At 41.3% G+C, this 19,433-nt stretch overlaps 1 protein-coding gene across 1 annotated transcript; it reads left to right on the top strand.

Annotated features, from left to right (window-relative positions):
* Positions 1-206: 206 nt before the first annotated feature.
* On the top strand, positions 207-19,025 carry adi1 (acireductone dioxygenase 1). The gene is made up of 5 exons (XM_078541696.1): positions 207-556; positions 7,304-7,423; positions 9,094-9,273; positions 18,418-18,544; positions 18,969-19,025. Exons 1-4 carry the CDS (start codon positions 440-442, stop codon positions 18,535-18,537), a joined length of 537 nt encoding a protein of 178 aa, XP_078397822.1. The 5' UTR covers positions 207-439; the 3' UTR covers positions 18,538-18,544; positions 18,969-19,025.
* The last annotated feature ends 408 nt before the right edge of the window (positions 19,026-19,433 follow it).

A 19,433-nucleotide genomic window follows, 5' to 3' on the forward strand; every position in this document is an offset into this window, starting at 1 on the left:
GTCTCACACTGTCCATGTGTTCATACCTGGAAAAGGTTTGGGAAGCACTAATGTACACACTTCTTTAAAATAAAACTAACTCCGAGTACTCATTAACCAGACAGCAAACAATCGTTAACTTTAAAAAGTTTTATCTGGCGAGCAATTGTAATAAAGTATTTCTCCAAGGACAGGAAGCCCGAGTACTTTTTGGAAAAAAAATAACTGCGTGAGTTGAAACAAACAAACATCAATGGGGTTTTTCATTAACCCACAATGAACTACAGTCAAATTTCACAAGAAGACGTTTCACTACAGGTTCAAATTTCCAAGCCCTCCCTCCCTTCCACTAGTCACTTTGCAGAGTTTGTGATCTGTCTAATTCATTGCAGCCGGGGGGACACTATTTACAAACTATTCTTGTCGAAACAGAGAGGCCGGTGAAGTGCCAGCCTTCGGCATGGAAGCCTGGTACATGGACGGGTCGGCTGGTGACCAGCGGCAGCCTCACCAGCGGCAGCCCAACCAAGCGGTGACTCGGAAGGAGCTGGAGCAATTCGGCATCTTATACTGGAAGGTGAGGCCAGCAACTTCAGCCCAGGGCGGGCTGTTCGCTGCTCAAATGTTCTCACTCCTCAGCTTCCTTCTTTCTGTCTTTCGGTGCAATCTTACTTGACTCCAAATCTGGAATTGCACTCCCGGCTGCCATAAATGGGGTCATGTGTTTTTTTTTATATATATATATAATTATGCTTTTTAGCCAGTCGTTGCTCCCAAGTTTTTCAGCAAGTTAGCCAGCAGGGGTACAAAAATTACCAAACGGTAGGTAGACTGTCATTAACATATCACACCTCAACTCCACTGAACTTTCTGCATGTCTGGAGGTTGAGTGATTGCACCTTTTTTGCCCCTCTCAATAAACTTCTACAATCTGGAAGCCATGCGGTCCCGGGGATTAACAAAAGTGCTGAAGGTTCCCGGGATAAATGCCTATTATTTCCAAACACCAATATAAAACAGCAGTGCAAACTGCTATACTGTATACTGATTTTTTATTCCCAAACATATACTTTCTTCATAAAATTTATAACAGTACATTTCATGACCATTAAAAGTTGACATTGCATAAGGTACAAACCAAATTAGTTTGCTCCAATACTGTTATTCACTACATTTGTAATTACAGTTAATATTTTAAAAATTCATTACATGTTGACAGTATAGCCCAAGGGGTTTAATCCAGTTTCCAGCCCCTCAGTGTACTACATATATGCTTACTTGTGCATTATGCATGCATACACATAATAAATACATGTATACATATACATACATGTGCATAACAATATAGTTCCTAACTCATTTCAGATAATAGAACAGAGGGTGCAAAAAATATTTACAAGAATAATTCCAGGAATCAGGGGCTTCAATTACGTATATAGATTGGAGAAGCTGAACTGTTCTCCTTAGAGAAGAGAAGGTTGAGAGAAGATTTGAAAGAGATGTTTAAAATCATGAGGGATCTGGAGTAGATTGAAAGAAGCTGTTTCATTGGTGGAAGGATCGAGAACCGGAGGACAGGTATTTAAATTTAATAGCAAAAGAACCAAAGGTGACATGTGGAAATTGTGCAGAGTGTGGTTAGGATCTGGCATGCACTGTCTGAGAGTGTGGTGAAAGCAGATTCACTTGTGACTTTCAAAAAATAATTGGATAATTATCTGAAGAGAAAAGATTTGCATGGCTACAGGGAAGGGGCAGGGGATTGAGACTAGCGGAGCAGCTTTTGCAGAGAGCTCGTTTAGACATGATGGGCTGATTGGCCTCCTTCTGTACTGTAACATTCTACGATTTTGAACATGAGAATGAGAGTTTTAGGATCGAGGTACTGTTAGACCAAGAGCCAAAGTAGATCAGCAAGCACATGAGGAATTGGCACTTTGTGCGGTACAGGCAGCAGAGTTTTGGCTGAGCTCAAATTTATGGAGGATCGAAGATGGGATAGCATCCAGGTGAATAGCTATTTCTGCAAGTAATAAAGCATATATGAGGGTTGCATTAGCAGATGGACTGTGGAAATGACGGAGACAGTGGACAGTGGATCCTTGTAATGGGAGGCTATGGGTTCGGGAGCTCAACTCAGAACAGTTTTGTTCTGCCTGAGATGAAGTTTAGGGTGGGAGCTGCAGTCCATGGTTGGAGAAAGGAGTTTGTGACAGGGGCATAAGACAATGAGATTTTTATCCCTAACATTTTAATGGAGGAAATTTCAGTTCACCCTTGGCTGGAGGTGTACAAGCAAGTTGACAACATGGAAGGATTGAGAGAGGTCATGATGAGGGAGTGCTGGGTTTCACAGCTTAAATTTGGAACCTGTTGTCATATCTTTGGTTGATCTCCTGAGTTTGACCCAGCCAAAGTATACAGGTATTTTAGGTATTTATCCTTCACACAAACTTTGGTCCTAATTCTATGTGTATGTTTTGTTCTCATATTTTTTATTCCCTTTTCCTTCAAATGCACATTCAAGTCTGTTCTTAAATGTTGACATGGTCTCTGCTTCACTTTCTGATAATACACTGGAGGTTCAGATTGCAGAATGTATCTCCTGGAGATATTATCCTACTGAGTCCTAGATGTCTTGTATTTAATATATCCATGGCCCCTTTTTGGGAGATCCATCAATCACTGGAAACAGTCTACTTCTATCTATTCTGTCCCATTCTCTTACTGTTTCCTATTTCCTTGTTCTCTTTATTTTTCAATCAAACACAGATATTACATGTCCCCTCCTCTTCAATTTTAGTTTGTTTTCAATCTCTATCCATGGCAGTCTGAAATTTTTTTATTAAATGGTAACAATTTATTATTCTGTGCCTTTGCAATCTCCCTTTGTACACACAAAAAAAATCCCATTGTTAATCTCCATGTACCAATTCCTCTCTTCACCTCATTCCAGCCCACTCACTCTTGATCTTTCTAAAATCTTCCCCATTCCAATCTGGTGCCCTTGTTTTTGCATTAACTTTTTGCCTATGTGGTTGGATCTTAAACGTTGTCATATTATGGTCACTATACCCAAGGTGCTCACCCACAATTAACTCATCTACCTGATCTATTTAATTCTCATAACTAGATCTAGCAATGTCTATCCTGTTGTAAGTGTATAAAAGTTCTTCTTGAGGAAGGAGTCCTTCGCATTTGTTAGAATTCCATTACTTTGTTTATTCACTCCCTCTCCCAATCAAAGAGCAGGTAATTAAAATCTCCTAGAACAACAACTTCATTCTTCATTTCATAAATCTGTCTATAGTTTTCCTCCCACAATTAGGGGATCTGTAGTATAGCTCCAGTAATGTATAACCACCTAATCCTAGACTTCCTGACCAGCAGAAAGAGTTTCTCTCAATCTACCCTACCCGTTCCCCTTAATATTTTGTAAACTTTGATCAAAGCAGTCCTTACCTTTCTAAATTCCAGGCTATACAACCCGATTTTCGTACAAGCTCTTCTTGTAATTTAACCCTTGGATTCCAAGAATCATTCTACTAAATCTGCTCTGCACCTCTCTCCAAGGCTTATCTTTCCTAAGGTGTGGTGCTCAGAACTGCTCCAGGTATGGTCTAAGCAGGGATTTGTATGTCTGAAGCATGACTTCACAGTATCACAGCATCTTTACAGTACAGAAGGAGGCCATTCGGCCCATCAAGTATGCACTGGCTCTCTGAAAGAGCTTTCCACTTAGTCCCACTCTCCTGCCTTATCCCTATAACCTTTCAGGTAGCAACCCAATTCCCTTTTGAATACCTCGATCGAACCTGCCTCCACTACCCTTTCAGGAAGTTTGTTCCAGACTCCAACCATCTTCTGGGTGAAAAATGCTTTCCTCACATCACATTTACTCCTTTTGCCAATTACTTTGAATCTGTGCCCTCTAGTCCTTGTAGTTCTCTTGAGTGGGAACAATTTCTCACTTCAACCCCTATGTATTCCTATGTATTCTATTCCAGGGTTATCCAACATATGGGCCATACTCCAGCCTGCCTAAGGTTTGTATCCGGCCTGCCAACTGCCATGGTAATCCCGTTGAGAAATGGAAGGTACCATGCTTTTACCTTAAAGTTTGAATTCCTCTGAGGATTCATGGATTTTCCCACCAGCTTTTCCCAACACCAATATTTAAAAGTGGAGAGTGGGCACGGGGACTGTGTCTGTGCTGCTGGGACCAGTTTAATGACTGGGACAGGGATTGGGAACCAGGGATGGAACAATCCGGAAAATGGCCACCACCGTGAAAAAAGTGGTGAGGGAGAGGGGGTTAGAGAGAGGACCTATTCTCTCCCCCACCCCTCCCAACCCGTCTTTCAGCAGCACCCCCCACAACCACACACCCTCTGCCCGCCAGTCAAAGTGTCACTGGCATCGTGATTGAGAAAAAAATTGAAATTTGGCCCCTCGCACAAAAAGCTTGTACATCCCCACTCTAGATAGAAAGGCAGGCATTCTATTAGTTTATTAATTCTTTTTTTGTATCTGTTCATGACATTTTAATGATCTCTGTACCTGAACCCCAAAGTTTCTTTGGGACTTCCACGGTTTCTAGTTTTTCACCATTTGGGTCCAAATTGGATGACCTGACGATTGCCTACATTGAAATCCATTTGCCACAGTTTTGCCCGTTCACATCATATATTAATATATCTTTGTATTGTTATGCCTCCATCTACACTGTCATTGGCAAATTTGAATGTGTGCCATTCTATCCCATCATCTAAGTCGCTAATGCATATTGAATAGTTGAGGCCTCAACACGGCCACTAATCACACCCTGTCAGTTAGAGTAACTGCCCATTATCTTTAGTCTCCTGTCTTCTGCTGCTTAGCCAATTTCAAAAACAAATCATAGAAAAAAATCATATCTAACCAGGCCTGTCATTTGCCTTCAGTTCCTTTTATTCCTGCCCTTTCTACGTCCGAAGTGGATGAGCTCACATTTGCCTGCATTGAAGTCAACAGTTTTGCCCATTCACTTAACTTATTAATATCTCTTTATACTTTTGTGCTTTCATTTAAACTGTTTACAGTGCTGTCTATCTTCGTGCCATCAGTTGTGGGATGCCTTAGCTCTGAGTATAGCATACTTCGTCCACTGTTCAGCATGCCTAATGTTTCGCCAGGTTGACACCTAATTTTCAATTAAATCTGGGATTGCTTCAGGTCTTCCCTGCTACACACCTCATCGAACCAGGGCTGGTCATCTGGCTTCATGGAGGAGAGAGGGATATGCTGGGTCATGAGGGTACAGATTGTGCTATTTAGCTATGTAGCTGCTGATGGCCCACAGTGCCTCATGGATGTCCAGTTTTAAGATGCTAGATCTGTTCTGCATCTACCCCATATGACATGATGATAGTACCACATGCCACAATGGAGGGTGTCCTTGGTGTGAAGATGAGACTTTATTTCCGTAAGGACTGTGCAGTGGCCACTTGTACCAGTATCATCATGGACAGATGCTTCTACCTCAGATAGATTGATGAGGATAAATTCAAATAGATTGTTCCCTTGTGTTGGTTCTCTCACCACCTGCTGGTGTCCCAGTGTGGCAGTTGTGTGCTTCAGAGCTTGGTCAGTTGTGGTGCTACTGAGCCACTCTTGGTGATGGATATTGAAGTCCCCCACACAGAGTACATTCTGTGTCCTTGCTACCCTCAAGTGTTTCCTCCAAGTGACGTTCAGCATTAATCAGTACTGATTCATTAATCTAATGGAATGTGGGAGGTGGTAATCAGCAGGAGGCTTCCTTGCCCATATTTGATGTGATACCATGAGACTTCACGAAGTCCTAAAAATGAGTGACTTCTACAGAAGAGGCACTTCCTCAGGACTTGTTAGTCTGTAGACCCTGTAAATAAATTAGAGGATCTCCTCTTGGGTAGCAATCTACTATCATCATGCTCCAGTTCCTTCGTTCTTGTGAGCACAAAATTCACAATGTGGCTGCAGGGAACTGAGAAGACGATGGCGTAGTGGTAATATCACTGAACTGGTAATCCAGAGGCCCAGGCTAATGCCATGGATTCAAATCCTACCACGACAGCTGGTAAAATTTAAATTAAATTAATAAAACCTGGAATTCAAAGCTATTCTCAGCAATGGTGACAATGAAGCAATCATCAGTTGTCGTAAAAACTCATCTGGGTCACTAATAATGCCCTTTAGGACGAAATTTGCCATCCTTACCTGGTCTGGCCTACATGCTCACATCAATTTGGCTGACTCTTAATTGCTTACCAGGGCAATTTAGGAATGGGAAACAAATGCTGGCCTTGCCACTGACTCCCACATCCCGTGAAAGAATAAGAAACAATGAACTGTTAAGACGAATAAACTCTGGCGGAAAGAATCATGTACGCTGACCTCCTACATTCAACATAGTCCCTATTCCAACCAACATGCCAATGACTGGTAATAGCAGAGTTGCAACACACAAGAAACAGACATTACTACAGACACAAAAAGATTAAACATTTTTTTTAAAAGTGGCAAAAATTTCCTGGAAAGCAAATGTGTCAAACCAGGCTGTAATAGGTTATACCACAATTGCACAGCTGAAAACATAAGCAGTGTAAGCAAAATCGGAAAAGCAACCCTGGAGAAACGTATTAAAAACTGTTTAGTTCTAAGGATGTAATCTCAAGAAGATTATCTTTGTTCCCCTGCCAACTACGACACTACAATATGCTTCGGTCGCAGAACTTTCTCCATCTATATAAACACTCCCTAGCCAATTAATGTCATTTTAAAAGGCCAGCGCAAGTTGTGTAGCATTTCTGCATGACTTCCTGCTTGGCGATCAAAAGCAAGCGCACTTTAAAAAGTAAAGAAGGCTAAAATAATTGAAAAAGGAAGATAAAAAAAGTGAAAGAAGAAACTTGGATTAAAAAATGACAGGAGATCTGGGTAGAGTATATTTAAGAAGGATTCTGTCTTTGGAATGAATCAGGATGTAGTTAGTTTATGCTGACTAATCATGTGGATAACTTGTATCGATTAGCATTATTAGCGAGACTCTATATCATATTCTTCTAGACCTCGTGCTTGTAGTTTGGTTAATAATCTGCAAAGTTTGTAGTATCATTGATATTTCAGCGCATCAAAGAAAATCTTAAAATCTCCCCAGGTCAAAAAGGTTTCATCAAATAGAATTTGGCCATCATTTATTATTCCTGTTGTTGTTCCAATGAATTTTGAGTATTTTTAAAAATACTGATTGCCCTGCTGTAGTTTGTCATTGTATGACACATTCTGTGTTCTTGCTGTGCAGTTGGATGCTGATAAATATGAGAACGATCCGGAGCTGCAGAAGATTCGCAAAGAGAGGAATTATTCCTGGATGGATATAGTAAATATACACAAAGATACAATGCCGAATTATGAGGAAAAAGTAACTATTTACTTTATGGTTTGCATGACAGTCTTTTTTTGTATAAATAAGTTGTTAGCCCATTTCTGAAGGGTATATGTTTGCTGTGGCTCAGTGGTTGCGCTCTCATCCCCGAGTCAGAAGGTTATGGGTTGAAGTCTCACTTGCGAGACTTGAACACAGACCGTGGGCTGATATTCCAGTGCAGTATCGAGAGAGTGCTGCAGTGTCGGAGGTGTAGTCTTTCAGATGAGTTGTTAAACCAAAAACCCGTCTGCCATCTCAGCTTGACATATGGATCCTATGACACTGTTTCAAAGAGGAGCAGGAGACCTCTCCCCAGTGCCCCTGCCAATCATTATCCTTCAACCACCTTAAAACAAAACATTATCTGGTCATTACCACACTGTTTGTGGGAGCTTGCTGTGCACAGATTGTCTGCTGCGAATATAGTTCAAAAGTACTTCATTGGCTATGAAGCACTTTGGGATGTTCTGAGGTTGCAAAAGGCGTTATGTAAATGTTAGTCTTTCTTTACATGTCAGATTAGCTCAATTGATAGTGCTTTAATCTTTAAATTAGAAGCACAGGGGTTTAGCCCTGCTACAGAATTGAACACACAATCTTCTAGACTGACACTGCAATGCAGTGCTGAGAGAGTGTTGCACAAATCTTTAGGGTGATAATGTTGAATCACGTCCATCTGCTCAAGTGGACGTAAAAGAGTATTATTGGAAGAAGCACAGGGTGCTTTCTTGATGACCCGGCCAGTATTTGCCCCTCAAATGCTAGTATCTAAAATAGAATAGTGGACCATTCATCTCATCGGTGCTTAATGGGCTCTTGTTGTGCAGAAAAGTGGTGCCACAGTGCCTGTGTAATAGATACCACACCAGAGTAACTGATTGTATGCCAATTACCAGTAAAATGTTATAAAAATGAAAGTCCTATTTTGTAAAATACCCTAATTTTGGAAATTGAGACTATCGTGGAAGTAAAGATTGCTGTTTGATAGGGTGGTCAGCAGGAGGCAGCATGGTGCTGTATGATCTGAATGTTGCAGCAGTTAGTTGCTGCTGTTGGTGATTGATTGATTGGTTAAACCTTTCAGTACTGTGCTCTATCCTTGAAGTAAAAAGATGTTCTCCCTCCAGAATGAGTTATTGCTGTACTAAATCGAAAAGAGTATTTTAGCACATCAAAATGTGGTGTCTGCATTTTGAAAGAAAATAATTAAAACAAAATGATGGCCCTGCCTAGCATAGAGAAGTCAGATGTTTCAGCCTGGCAACTGCTGTCTGCACGTCAATGCGCCTCACAAAACATGGCGAAAATATAATTATAGCTTGAATCACAGGCTCACTGACATTTGAGCTGACCTCTTCTCAGTGAATCCTGAACGGTTCGTTAGGTTGACTTCTCCACTGCTGTGCAGCAAACCAACCATCTTGTAGGGGAGGAAGAACATGGACCACTCCCCTGGGCCACTGTCCTACTGCACAGCAGGCTGCCTCCTTCCAGCCGATTGTAGAATAGTACCGATTCAGATTGTCTCGTTCTCCTTGCTGAGCAGACACTAATCGTGGGAGTTTTTAAAACACTCATAAATGAATAAAGTGAATTAAAAAATTGTAACCCTTAAATCGTCGCACAGTATCATTTTTGACATAAACTGCGAACTTTCTTTTCAGATTAGGTCGTTTTTCCAGGAGCACATTCACTTGGACGAAGAGATTCGCTACATCCTCGACGGGAGTGGATACTTCGATGTGCGAGATAAAGATGACAAATGGATCCGAATTGCCATGAAGAAAGGGGACATGATAACACTTCCTGCAGGCATCTATCATCGATTCACGCTGGATGAGAATGTAAGTTCTGATAGACAGCGCCAATTGAGTTTATCCATCGCTGCAGAGTTCAAATTGGTAACGTTGATGCTGTTGACGGTGGCAGTTGCTCGAAAGCACAAAAACCAACTTGACGAGCTTTGGAATACATAGCATGGAGGGCTGGCCTTTCTCCATATCAGTCTTCAAAGTTTTTATTTAGATATTTGCTACTAACACCAATATCTGCATGTGTTATTTAGTATGTAGGAAGGAGCTGCAGGTCAGTAATGCAATTGAGAAATGTTCATTTCACAGTATGCATGACTACTGGCTGGCAGGCATTAAAAAAGGACATGGAATCTCTGTTGTCCTGTATTATGCATTCAGGTCTCTCTCCTACATTGTTTGCACCAACAAGATAAATGGTAGGAGAGTTAAGGTGTTCTCAGACATCAGCCATTCAGACAATGACTGGCTGCTCAGACTCCTTTCCATTGATGATTGCAAGTTGATCCAGATATTACTCTGTTGTTAAATGGTACTCTTTGCTCTTAAGAACTCACTGATTGAACGGAACATAGTTGAATAGAGTGTCAGATAGATTGCTTTCGTTTTTTTTTCTTTCTCCTGCTCACCAGTTTTCTCTTTTCCATGCCTGAAGGTGGTTTCTCCTTGTTGCAGTATGGGCTACGTAAGGGCTGGTACCCCGCTGATACCTCACTTTGGTCAGTCTTCGTGTGTAATCCTTGACTGAATGTCAGTAGACTATTTGATTGAGACAGGCCAATCTCCCCCAACGTCCTTAAACACATCTTCAGCATGGGTCACCAGAAATGATAAGAGATGGGAGTCTTCAGTTAAATTCCTCATCTTCCTAAGCTACATCTCCAGTTACGGGGTGCTAATGTGCATTGTAAAAGACCGCATCACTGTGCATGGTGAGATCAGCCATCTGTCTAGATCAGAGATTACATTTGATATTTCTGGTCTGTATAGCTTAGCTGCCCTCAAGCTCACTGAGGTGAGGAGGAGTAGGAATGGGAGAGTAACTCATTTTACAAAGACAACGCTTTCCATATTTTGTTACAATCCCCATGGGGGAGTTGTAAAGAAAAAGAATTAGATTTTCCGAATGACCAGTAAATGAAGAGATTACCAACAAGATTCCACTTTTTGTCGCACTAACGTGAATTGGCATCAATGCAAATTATATATTAATTATCAGGCAAAGGATACCTCAAAGAGAAAGGTAAATTTTACTTTAAATAGCTGATATGACAAAAAGATATGTCTTACACAACCACATCACATGCCATACAAATATGGCATTACATAGCTACGCAGTTCCATGATATGTTGTTCTTTATTCACGCAGGGTAGGTCAAGAATCCTATCCGACAACAGCTTTCACTCTCAAGTTTCTCAGGTACAATTATCATCAGCAAGGCACACTTCTACAAATCCTCTCTCCTTTTGGTTATGACAGTCCTGATGGTGTAGCTTTCCAGAGTTCCTTTTCGACCAACCAGTCAATAACAACCCAGTTCACAGTTGAGCCACTTCTGGGAAAACACCCAGTTCTTTAGTATCTCTGAGCTGTTCATACACCTCTCCAGGATTTAGACACTTGCTTAGCTATAACCTGCTCACTGATGCTCAGTTTGGGTTCCTCCAGGGGCACTTAGCTCCTGACCTCATTACAGCATTGGTTCAAACATGGACAAAAGAGCTGAACTCCAGAGCTAAGGTGAAAGTGGATTGCCCTTGACATCAAGGCTACATTTGACTGAGTGTGGCATCAAGGGGCCCTATCAAAACTGAAGTCAATGGGAATCGGGGGAAAACTCTCTGCTGGTTGGAGTCATACCTAGCACAAAGAAAAGATGGTTGTGGTTGTTGGAGGTCAATCATCTCAGCGCTAGGACATCACTGCAGGATTTGCCCAGGGTGGTGTCCTAGGCTCAACCATCTTCAGCTGCTTCATCAATGACCTTCCCTCCATCATAAGGTCAGAAGTGGGGATGTTCGCTGATGATTGCACAATGTTCAGCACAATTCACGACTCCTCAGATACTGAAGCAGTCCATGTCTAAAAGCAGCAAGACCTGGACAATATCCAGACTTGGGCAGACAAGTGGCAAGTAACACTCACGCCACACAAGTGTCAGGCAATGACCATCTCCAACAAGAGAGAATCTAACCATCGCCCCTTGATATTCAATGGCATTACCATTGCTGAATCCCCCACTATCAACATCCTGACCAGAAACTGAACTGGACTAGCCATATAAATACTGTCACTGCAAGATCAGGTCAGAGGCTAGGAATCCTGCGGTGAGTAACTCACCTCCTGACTCCGCAAAGCTTGTCCACAATCTACAAGACACAAGCCAGGAGTGTGATACTTCCCATTTGCCTAGATGAGTGCAGCTCCTACAACACTCAAGAAGTTTGATACCATCCAGGAAAAAGCAGCCCTCTTGAGGCACCCCTTCAACAAACATTCACTCCCTCCACCATCGATGCACAGTAGCAGCAGTATGTACCATCTACAAGAAGCACTGCAGAAACTCACCAAGGCTCCTTAGACAGCACTTTCCAAACCCACGACCACTACCACCGAGAAGGACAAGGGCAGCGATACATGGGAATAACAACACCTGGAAGTTCACCTCCAAGTCACTCACCATCCTGACCTGGAAATATGTCACCATTCCTTTACTGTTGCTGGGTCACAATCCTGTAACTCCCTCCCTAAAAGCAGTGGGTGTACTTACATCACATGGATTGCAGTGGTTCAAGAAGGCAGCTCACCACTAGCTTCTCAAGGACAATTAGGGATGGGCAAAATGCTGGCCTAGTCAGCGAAGCCTACATCCCTTGAATGAATAAAAGAAAACCTGTTTAGCCAGCTTGGACAGTACCTCCAAGAGCATCTGTCTCCTTTTCTGCCAAACACAAAAGCTGACCTCTTCTTGAGAGTGATTTGCTTCTTCTCCTCATGAGAATTCTCTGTGTTCCTCTTCCTGCTTTTTTTTTGTGTCTGCATCTGTGTACTGATTGTCTTCAACCTCCAGTTCCTTTGCCTGTGTACCCTTTTGCGCCTGCAATCTACACAATTTCTTTCTTGACTTCCTTCCCATTGGTACTGCTCCCAGGCCAAGGGTTGTCAGGTCACATGATGACCAGTATTTCTTCTTATTTGAGAAAATTACAATTGGTCCCTTTACGATTGATACAAACTCTTAAAAGTCATTTTCAAACATTCTTAAAAACAATATTTAAAGAAATTGCACATTTTCCTTACTCTACTGCTTCCGGATCAAAGGTTGTTGCATTATATAATACCATTAATATAGAAAATTCTCCTAATGTGCTTCATCAATATTTAAGGAGAAAAGTGGATACTGAGATGAAGAAGAGGTGATTAGAATAATAACAGGTGATCTGAATGGCACAGTTCTTAGAGAGCTTGACAGTGTAAATGTTGCAAGGCTGTTTCCCTGGCTGGAGAGTCTCGAAATAGTTTCAGGATAAGGAGTTAGCCATTTAGGACTGAGATGAGGAAAAAATTGTGAATCATTCGATTCTCCACCCTAGAAAGTTGTGGATACTCAATCACTGAGTACATTCAAGGCTGAGATCAATAAATGTTTGGACTTTAGGGGAATCAAGAGGTATGGGGATTGGGCAGCAAGTGGAGTTGAGTTCAAGGATCTGCCATGATCTTAAATGTTGGAGCAGGCTCGAGGATCTACTTCTATTTTTCATGTTCTTATAAAATAACCTATTATTAGGGACTGTTTCATACCCTGGGTAGAATTTCTGCTTGATTGTACTGCTTACTTTGGCATAATTCACCTGAAACCGGTGTAACTGGCACATAAGACTGAGGAATGTTTAGCACAAGCTATGCAGTGTAAATAAAGTTTCTGTGGATCTTTTGCTTTAGTTTAAAAAGAATAGCATTGGGAGCAGGCCTGGTGCACAAAACTGGCCACCTGCTCCCTGCCACAGCCCATCCTCCCAAATGAATTAATTACCACTGGGAGTTTCTGCTAATTACGCTGTTTGCCTAAAGACACTAATAGGAACATGTAAAAAGTTTCTGAATTTATTGTTTTTTTGAAAATGCACGAAGATTGACTACTATGCTTCAATATAACTGAGGAACGATTCTGTTTATTTTGTTTAGTCATCTTCACTAATTTAAAACGGGTCACACACAGGAGGTGGCTTGACACTGTTGTTAAAAATAGTTATTTTCTGTGTTAAACCCATTTTCTGCTGTCTTGATTAAATTGCACCAAATTATTGCTCTTAGATATATAGCAAATTTTTTTGAAGTAATTAAAAAAAAATATTATGTTTTAAAAAGCTGACTCAAGTGTTGCACTCTTTCACAGCAAATTTTGCATTTGCCGATTACACGACTGAGTTTGAGTGGAAAATTGAAGGAGGCAAAATCACTTTTTGAAACGAGCACAATTTGGGGTGCAATTTGGGCTCGGATTGCTGATTACCCCAAGTAGAATCTCTTGGGCCATTTCAATTGCCACCTGTAGATCTTGTTACTTTCATGGTGTTTGATTAATCCTGTTTGAGTATAATGAAGAAAACCCTGGGCGTAGATTCATAATGTAAATGCTGACAATGAACCATTGAGCTCTTGTACCATAGAAAGAGATCATTCGTTCCATCATGTTGGTGCTGGTTTTTTAGAACAGTTCAAACCTAATCTTGCTGCCTTGCTCTCTCGCCCATATCTCTTAGTCCATCTCTACTTCAAATGTTTATTCTTCCCTTCAAAGGTGAAATAATGTCGGCTACAGTTAATTGCTACGGCAGAGCATTACATGTTCTAATAACTCTCTTTATAAAAAATTTCCACTTTGCCAAATCACTCTGTTCAAAAGCCTTCAAAATTTTTTTTCAATGCCTAACCAAAACATTGATGCAGTGGAAATAGTCACAATACCTTGAATGCCTCTTTGTGACTCTAGTTTGTCGTTCTTGGTATCATCCAGAGACTAGTCCCACAACTGCACCCGTACTCCCTCTTTGAAAGGGGAATTAGGGTAAATTAAAGCTGCCAGTCACAGGAGATGCAGTTAGGACAACTTATCAAAGAAGCAATTATTATCTCTCTCGTTTTATATATTAAAAAAGTACCAGACATGCTATTTTTGGAAAATTGTTCATACTTAACATAGTTATTGTCTGACATTTTTATTGAATTTAGGAATAAATGAATAACCCAATGGAAACCATACTGACAGCCTGATAGAATGTTATAATATTTGAAGAAGTTAAGAAATTTGAGGCAAAATCCTCAGATTTTTGTGAAAAACTTCAATATTTCAGCAGCTAAATTTAACCTAATTGCGCTCTAGGTGCAGGCTGAATATTGTGGGCATGCAATGTTGTAGCTGAATATTGCATCGAGACTATACTACTCTATCTGGATCTGAAGCACAATCTACTTTAATTGAGACTAGAATAATGTAGCTACAAAAAGATTCTTTTAAGTAGGCGTCAGTGGCAGAAATGAAGACTTGCGTAACCCTGTAAATTGTTTGAGATACAGAGGATTTAAAGAAAAATATTTGGGGGGCAAAGGGCAAATTGAACACACATCTCAGTATTCTCCAAACAATTTCCATGCCTGCAGATTGATGATGGACCTTGAATTGACTCATGTCACTATGTAAGACTGTTAAGCGCACTGGGTGATAGCACTGGTCCTCTGCATCTTCTAATAGCTACAGCCATTGTAGGTGGGGAGATGGGAAATGTGTTTTTTTTTTAACATAGCAAGTTAGTATCTGTGTGCACTCAAGAGAATGCCTTATTGCACTTTGTATTTTTTATGGTTTGTTGCAGGTCCATTAGACAGCTTTTGACTGTTACTAGGCTATGTCATAGAGTCATTATGGCAGAGAAAGAGGCCATTCAGCCCATCAAGTCCATGGCAGCTCTCTATAAAGTAGCCCAGTCGTATTCCCACTCTCTATCCCCGTAGCCGTGCAATTTTATCTCCCTAAAGTGCCCACCCAATTTCCTTTCAAAATCACTGATCATCTCTGCCTCCACCACCCTCGTAGGAAGTAAGTTCCAGATCATTACTACTTGCTGCGTAAGAAAAGTCCTTCTTCACATTCCAGCCCCAACCTGCGTCTCTTGTCAAAAACCTTAAATCTCCATCCCCTAGTGTGTATGTAGGAAATAAAGTCTTGTTCTGGTTAGGCAAATAATTCAAAATATCTTGTGTATTCTGATTGAGTTTTTGTCTTGCACAATAACTGGTAAATGTTTGTCGTGTTGGCAAGTAGTGAGCTCTCGCTTTAAAAGGTTAAAAGTATTAAGCTGCTTTGAAATAGGAACAAAATGCTAGAAATACGCAACAGGTCAGACAGGAACTGTGAAGAGAGAAAAAAGTTATCGTTTTAGGTTGATGAGTTTTCATCTCTGTCTTTTTCAGTTTGGATGAAACGGGTCTTAAGCAAGTACAGAAACCGAGAAAATGGGATTTGCGGGGTATCCCATCCTTCCATCCCGGAAAGCAGGAGAGAGTGAATGGCACAGGGGATGATGGTGCAAGGCAAAAAGGAAGGGGAATGGGACATGTAAAGAAAAGGGATGAGTCTAGAAGAGGTCTAAATGGGAATAGCAAATCATTTTCAATACTTGCCCTTTTACCTCCTGCCTTCCCACCATATAGGGTCCCAAACACTCCTTCCAGGTGAAAGGTGATTTATTTGTTATACTTTCAATTTAATATTTGCTGCTCCATAACCTTGATGTAACCTAAAACTCTGCTGGCCATGTCCTAACTCGCACCATGTCCCATTCATCCATTGCCCCTCCACTTTCTGACCTTGGGCACTGGCTTGATTTTAAAATTCTCATTGTTGTCTTCAAATCACTCCATGGTCTTGTCCCTTCTCTATATTTGTAATCCCCTTCAGCCACACAACTCTCTGAGATATCTGCACTCCTCCAATTCTGCCCTCTTGCGTATCACCAATTTTAATTGCTCCCTCCTAATCCTCTTTGCCTTTCTACCTCGCTTTCTTCCTTTAAGATTCGCATTAAAACCACCTCTTTGACCAAGTTTTTGATCTAATAGCTCCTTACATGGCTTGGTGTCATATTTTGTTTTATTATGTCTCTTGTGAAGCACTTTGGGTCAATTCATTACGCTATATAAATACAAGTTGTTGTTCATGTTGTATGTAGTCTCCTTTAAATTGCGGAGACCAAATGCAGATTGGCTGACTACTTTGCAGGACACCTTCGTACAGTCCGCAAGCATGGCTCCAAATTTCCAGTTGCCTGTCACTTTAATTCTCTGCCACACTCTGTCTTTGACCTCCTACGTTGTGACAGTGAAGCTCAATGGAAGTCCAAGGAACAGCATCTCATCTTTCAATTAGGCACTTTACAACCTTCTGGGTTTAACAGTTTCAGATCATAACTATTGCCCACCATTTTGGATGGCAGCTGATTGTAATGCTTCTGCTGTTCTCATTTACACCTCCTCTAGATCCATCTTTTGGCACTTGCCCCATTATCACCCCATTTTGCCTTGCACCATCATCCATTTTGCCATTTAACATGCCCTGCCTTCTCTCACAGACTTTCCCCTTTGTTCTTTCCTCCCCTCCTCCCTGCCCCTTTTCTCTACTTTCTTAAAATCCGTTTACATCTAACATTTGCCAGTTCTGAAACATTGGCCAGAAATTTCCGCCCATCGGGGGCGGGGGTTGTGCGGGGGCCGGCAGGAGTGGGCGCGAACCTGATCGGCACCCCCGATTGGGTCCACGCCGCCATTTTACGTGGGCAGGCCAATTAAGGCCTCCCCATCCTGACACTCACATGGAAGCGCTGTGTGCTCCCTGTGCAGGCGGGGGGTTTTCCCAGATTGGTTCCCTGCGTTCTTTCGGGCATGCACGCGAAAGAGCGCAGAGATCTCCCTGCCAGGGAGATTTGTTTCAGTGTTAAACTTTTAACTAAAGGATTTTTAATCTTTTGAAACATGTCCCCTCATGCGGCAGCGTCACAGGAGCTGGAACATGTTAATGAAATTTTGGAAAAAATTTTGCTGATTTTTTTAAGCACTTCATGATACCTCATCCTGCCCGTGGATGAGGTTCCATGAAATATGCAAAGGCTGCCTGGGCTCTTCGCCTGCCCCCCAACCTTAAGGTTGGACAGGCAGCTCAGTTAATTGTTTTAATTAGTTTTTAACAGGCCTTAATAGGCCTTTGACAGTTCAGTGGGCGGGCAGCTGATTCCGCTGCGCGCCCGCCGAACTGACAATCTAAATGATGCGCTGTGACGTTGGGGCGCACGCCCGACGTCACCACGGGTCATTTTGTGTGTTGGCAAGCGGGCCCCGCCCCCGCTCACCAATGAGAAAATGCTGCCCATTAACTCCGATTCTCCCCACAGATGCTGCCTGATCTGCTACGTATTTCCAGCATTTTCTGTTTCTAATTTTAGAGTTCAAGCATTTTCCTTTTGAAGCTGTTTCCAGGGTTCTGTTTCTGTGTAGCTGTAGATTCTGTGCCTGTTTGTGTACAGTGATTACTGAATGAAAACACAAGTTCCTCCACATGCCATGTGTATTGCTGGCTTTGTACAAACTGCTGTGTCCCTCTGGTGTTCAGCATCTCGTCAGATCATTGTTCATGTAGTCTGAAATGAATAGTGTTTAGCTGCTTCCTTCCCAAGTTCTTTTTAAAACTTTCTATTCCTGTTGTTTTTTTCATAAAATTGATGAATTTGATGTTTTCTTTTTCCAAAAAGCAACAGATACACAAGATGTTAAAATGTATTTTAGGCAGAAATGGTAATATTACTTTTTTTCTTCCAAATGAAACTGTCTGTGGACTTATTAAATTAAGTGCTTTTTTTCTCTTTAACTTGACCAGGGATTATGAAGTTAGTCAAGTTGTCTTTTCTCCGATATTGTACTTCAGTGTTTTTGTGTTGGCCTGACCAGGGTTGACGCCTCTGTGAGCACCCAGAATCGTGTCCTCTGAGTACTACTATAGGGACCCCACCTTTGTGTAGCAAAGGAAAGTTATCAAACTAAATAAGATCCTAGCCATGTAGTTGAAAGCAGATCTGTAGCCTACAGCAGCATGTTATGTGGTAACTATAATTTTTATGTTGCAGAATTATGTGAAAACGATGAGGCTGTTCGTTGGAGAACCAGTTTGGACACCGTACTATCGCCCAGCTGATGAATTTGAAGCTCGCAAGAAATACCTTCAATTTCTTAACCAAGAAGTTTAAATTCTACGTAAATTTCAGCAAATGTTTGTCATCTATGTTTTAATTCGTGCAATTCAACAAGAAATAACTGAGGAACATTTTATTTTTACTTTTTATTTTGCAATTTTTCATTCATCACTGATAAGTTCTGAACACTAATGAGTTTAGAAACTTAAACCATGCCAGAGCAAATAAACTTTAACTGTGGAAAATAATCTGCATAATGGCATCCTACCATAAGATTGCTTTGCATGTTTAATGTAATTCATATGTGCTTTGACCTTATTTTGCTGTACTACACTGGAAACATCTACACAGGAAAAGACGTCATTCAAATTTATCAATGTATTGACCTAATAAGAGCATCAAACATATACATGTAATAATGGGTATGGTGGTATGGCACTAGTAATCTAGGACATGAGCTCAAATCCCAACATACTGTTTGTGAGTTTGAATTCGGTCAATAAAATAAATCTAGAATAAAAAGCTAGGATCAGCAACGATGACCATGAAGCTCCCAGATTCTCATAACTGGTTCACTAATGTGCTTTAGGGAAGAATCACAGTATTTTAACAGCACAGAAGGAGGCCATTCGGCCCATCGTGTCTGCACCAGCTCTCCAAATGAGCATTATGACCTAGTGCCATTTCCCTGCCTTTTCCCCCGTACCCCTGCACATCATTTCAATTCAAATAATCGTCGAATGCCCTCTTGAAAGCCTCGATTGAACCAGCCTCCACTGCACTTCCAGTCAGTGCATTTCAGGCCCGAACCATTTGTTTTTTCTCATGTCACATTTGCTTCTTTTGCAAATCACTTTAAATCTGTGCCCTCTCGTTCTTGATCCTTTTTTTTAATATTCACGGGATGTGGGCTTCGCTGGCTGGGCCAGCATTTATTGCCCATCCCTAGT

The sequence above is a fragment of the Cetorhinus maximus genome, chromosome 5 (genome assembly GCF_964194155.1).
Source record: "Cetorhinus maximus chromosome 5, sCetMax3.hap1.1, whole genome shotgun sequence".
NCBI lineage: Eukaryota > Metazoa > Chordata > Chondrichthyes > Lamniformes > Cetorhinidae > Cetorhinus > Cetorhinus maximus.

Bases quoted from the DNA above. Each gene is read 5' to 3' on its own strand.
- adi1 (XM_078541696.1), top strand. From the start codon at position 440: ATGGAAGCCTGGTACATGGACGGGTCGGCTGGTGACCAGCGGCAGCCT. The intron at 557-7,303 runs GTGAGGCCAGCA...CTTGCTGTGCAG, and splicing joins TCGGCATCTTATACTGGAAG to TTGGATGCTGATAAATATGA. The intron at 7,424-9,093 runs GTAACTATTTAC...CTTTCTTTTCAG, and splicing joins TGCCGAATTATGAGGAAAAA to ATTAGGTCGTTTTTCCAGGA.